At 44.6% G+C, this 1495-nt stretch overlaps 1 protein-coding gene across 3 annotated transcripts in view; it reads left to right on the top strand.

Moving 5' to 3' along the window:
• The window catches only part of vill (villin-like), a 15211-nt gene that overhangs the window by 9152 nt on the left and 4564 nt on the right, over positions 1 to 1495 (top strand). For all 3 annotated transcript variants that reach the window (XM_032504371.1, XM_032504370.1, XM_032504372.1), the window contains exons 15-17: positions 40 to 219; positions 347 to 492; positions 1062 to 1206. In XM_032504371.1, the coding sequence (XP_032360262.1) occupies positions 40 to 219; positions 347 to 492; positions 1062 to 1206 (471 nt within the window). The remainder of the gene's footprint in view (positions 1 to 39; positions 220 to 346; positions 493 to 1061; positions 1207 to 1495) is intronic.

The raw sequence follows: 1495 nt of genomic DNA, 5'->3' as shown, positions 1-1495 counted from the left end.
TGTGTGTGTGTGTGTGTGTGTGTGTGTGTGTGTCTTTAGGGTGGGACAGGCCGACCTGGCGTGGTCTCCCCTGACGGAGGTGCCAGGCTATTCCAGGTCAGAGGGACTAACGAGCTGAACTCCAAGGCCACTGAAGTGCCGGCACGGGCCTCGTCTCTCAACACCAACGATGTTTTCCTGCTGAAGACCGACCACATAATTTACCTGTGGTATGGAAAGGTACACGCTTTGTTATGGAACACAATAACAAGCTGAAAAAGCCTCACATGAAAACATGAATTGTGTTTGTGTTTGCATTTTCACACAAATCTGTGTTTGTTTAATGTGTGCTTCTGTCTGTCTCCAGGGCTGCAGCGGGGATGAGAGGGTGATAGGGAGAGCGATGTCTGATGTGCTGTCCAAGCAGGACAAGCAGGTGGTAATGGAGGGCCAGGAGCCAGCTGAATTCTGGGTAGCTGTGGGAGGAAAGGCTCCCTATGCCAGTGACAAGAGGTACACATAGACAGCAGCAATATCCCACTTTTGAATCAGGCTTTTTTGTATATTCCAGCAATCTCAAGAGAAATTGGACTGGTTTGGTTGCTTTCTGATACTTCAACAGACAGATATTAATAACAATAAGCCTTCACCCAGGCATCGTTGTTCTCAATAGATTTTCTTTTTACACTACAATATATCATAAAAAGCAACAAAAGAACAATAAGAACATCCCAAATGTGCTTTAATCATATTTTGAAACAATAATCAGAATCAGAATCAACTTTATTTGCCAGGTATGAGGACACATATGAGAAATTTTGCTTTGGATTATACATTGCTCACAATGTGCTTACTCATACAAAACAACAACAACAAAAAATATATATATATATACACACTATAAACAGAAAGAATATAGACAGGTAATAAGCTCACATTCAAGGTCAGTGGGATATTCCCAATGTCATCTAAATTGTAGTCCACACACACACACACACACACACACACACACACACACACACACACACACAACACCCACACCACACGCAGATTTACAGTTGTGTGAGCTCTGTTTGTTTCAGACTGCAGAGGGAGGAGCCTCCCCACAGTCCCCGGCTGTTTGAATGCTCCAATCAGACAGGTCAGTTCAGAATGACCGAGGTGGATGACTTCGCCCAGAGCGACTTAGACGAGGAGGATGTCATGCTGCTGGACACCTGGGAGGAGGTGAGAGGCAGTGGTGGATTGAGTGCACCAGCATGTAGAAAGTTTTAAAGGTCCTATGATATGCTGCTTTTTGGATGTTTTATATAGACCTTAGTGGTCTCCTTATACTGTTTCTGAAGTTACTCTTTCCAAAATTCAGCCTTGGTGCAGAATTACAGCCACTAGAGCCAGTCCCACAATGAGCTTTCCTTAGGATGTGCCATTTCTGTGTTTGTAGCTTTAAATGCTATTGAGGAGGAGAGAGAGGGGCAAGGTAGAGGGCAGGGGTGTGGCCTTGACCAACTGCCAT

Source organism: Etheostoma spectabile, chromosome 22 (genome assembly GCF_008692095.1).
Source record: "Etheostoma spectabile isolate EspeVRDwgs_2016 chromosome 22, UIUC_Espe_1.0, whole genome shotgun sequence".
NCBI lineage: Eukaryota > Metazoa > Chordata > Actinopteri > Perciformes > Percidae > Etheostoma > Etheostoma spectabile.
Note: the sequence above shows the minus strand (reverse complement) of the source record. Positions and strands in the feature narration are given on the sequence as shown.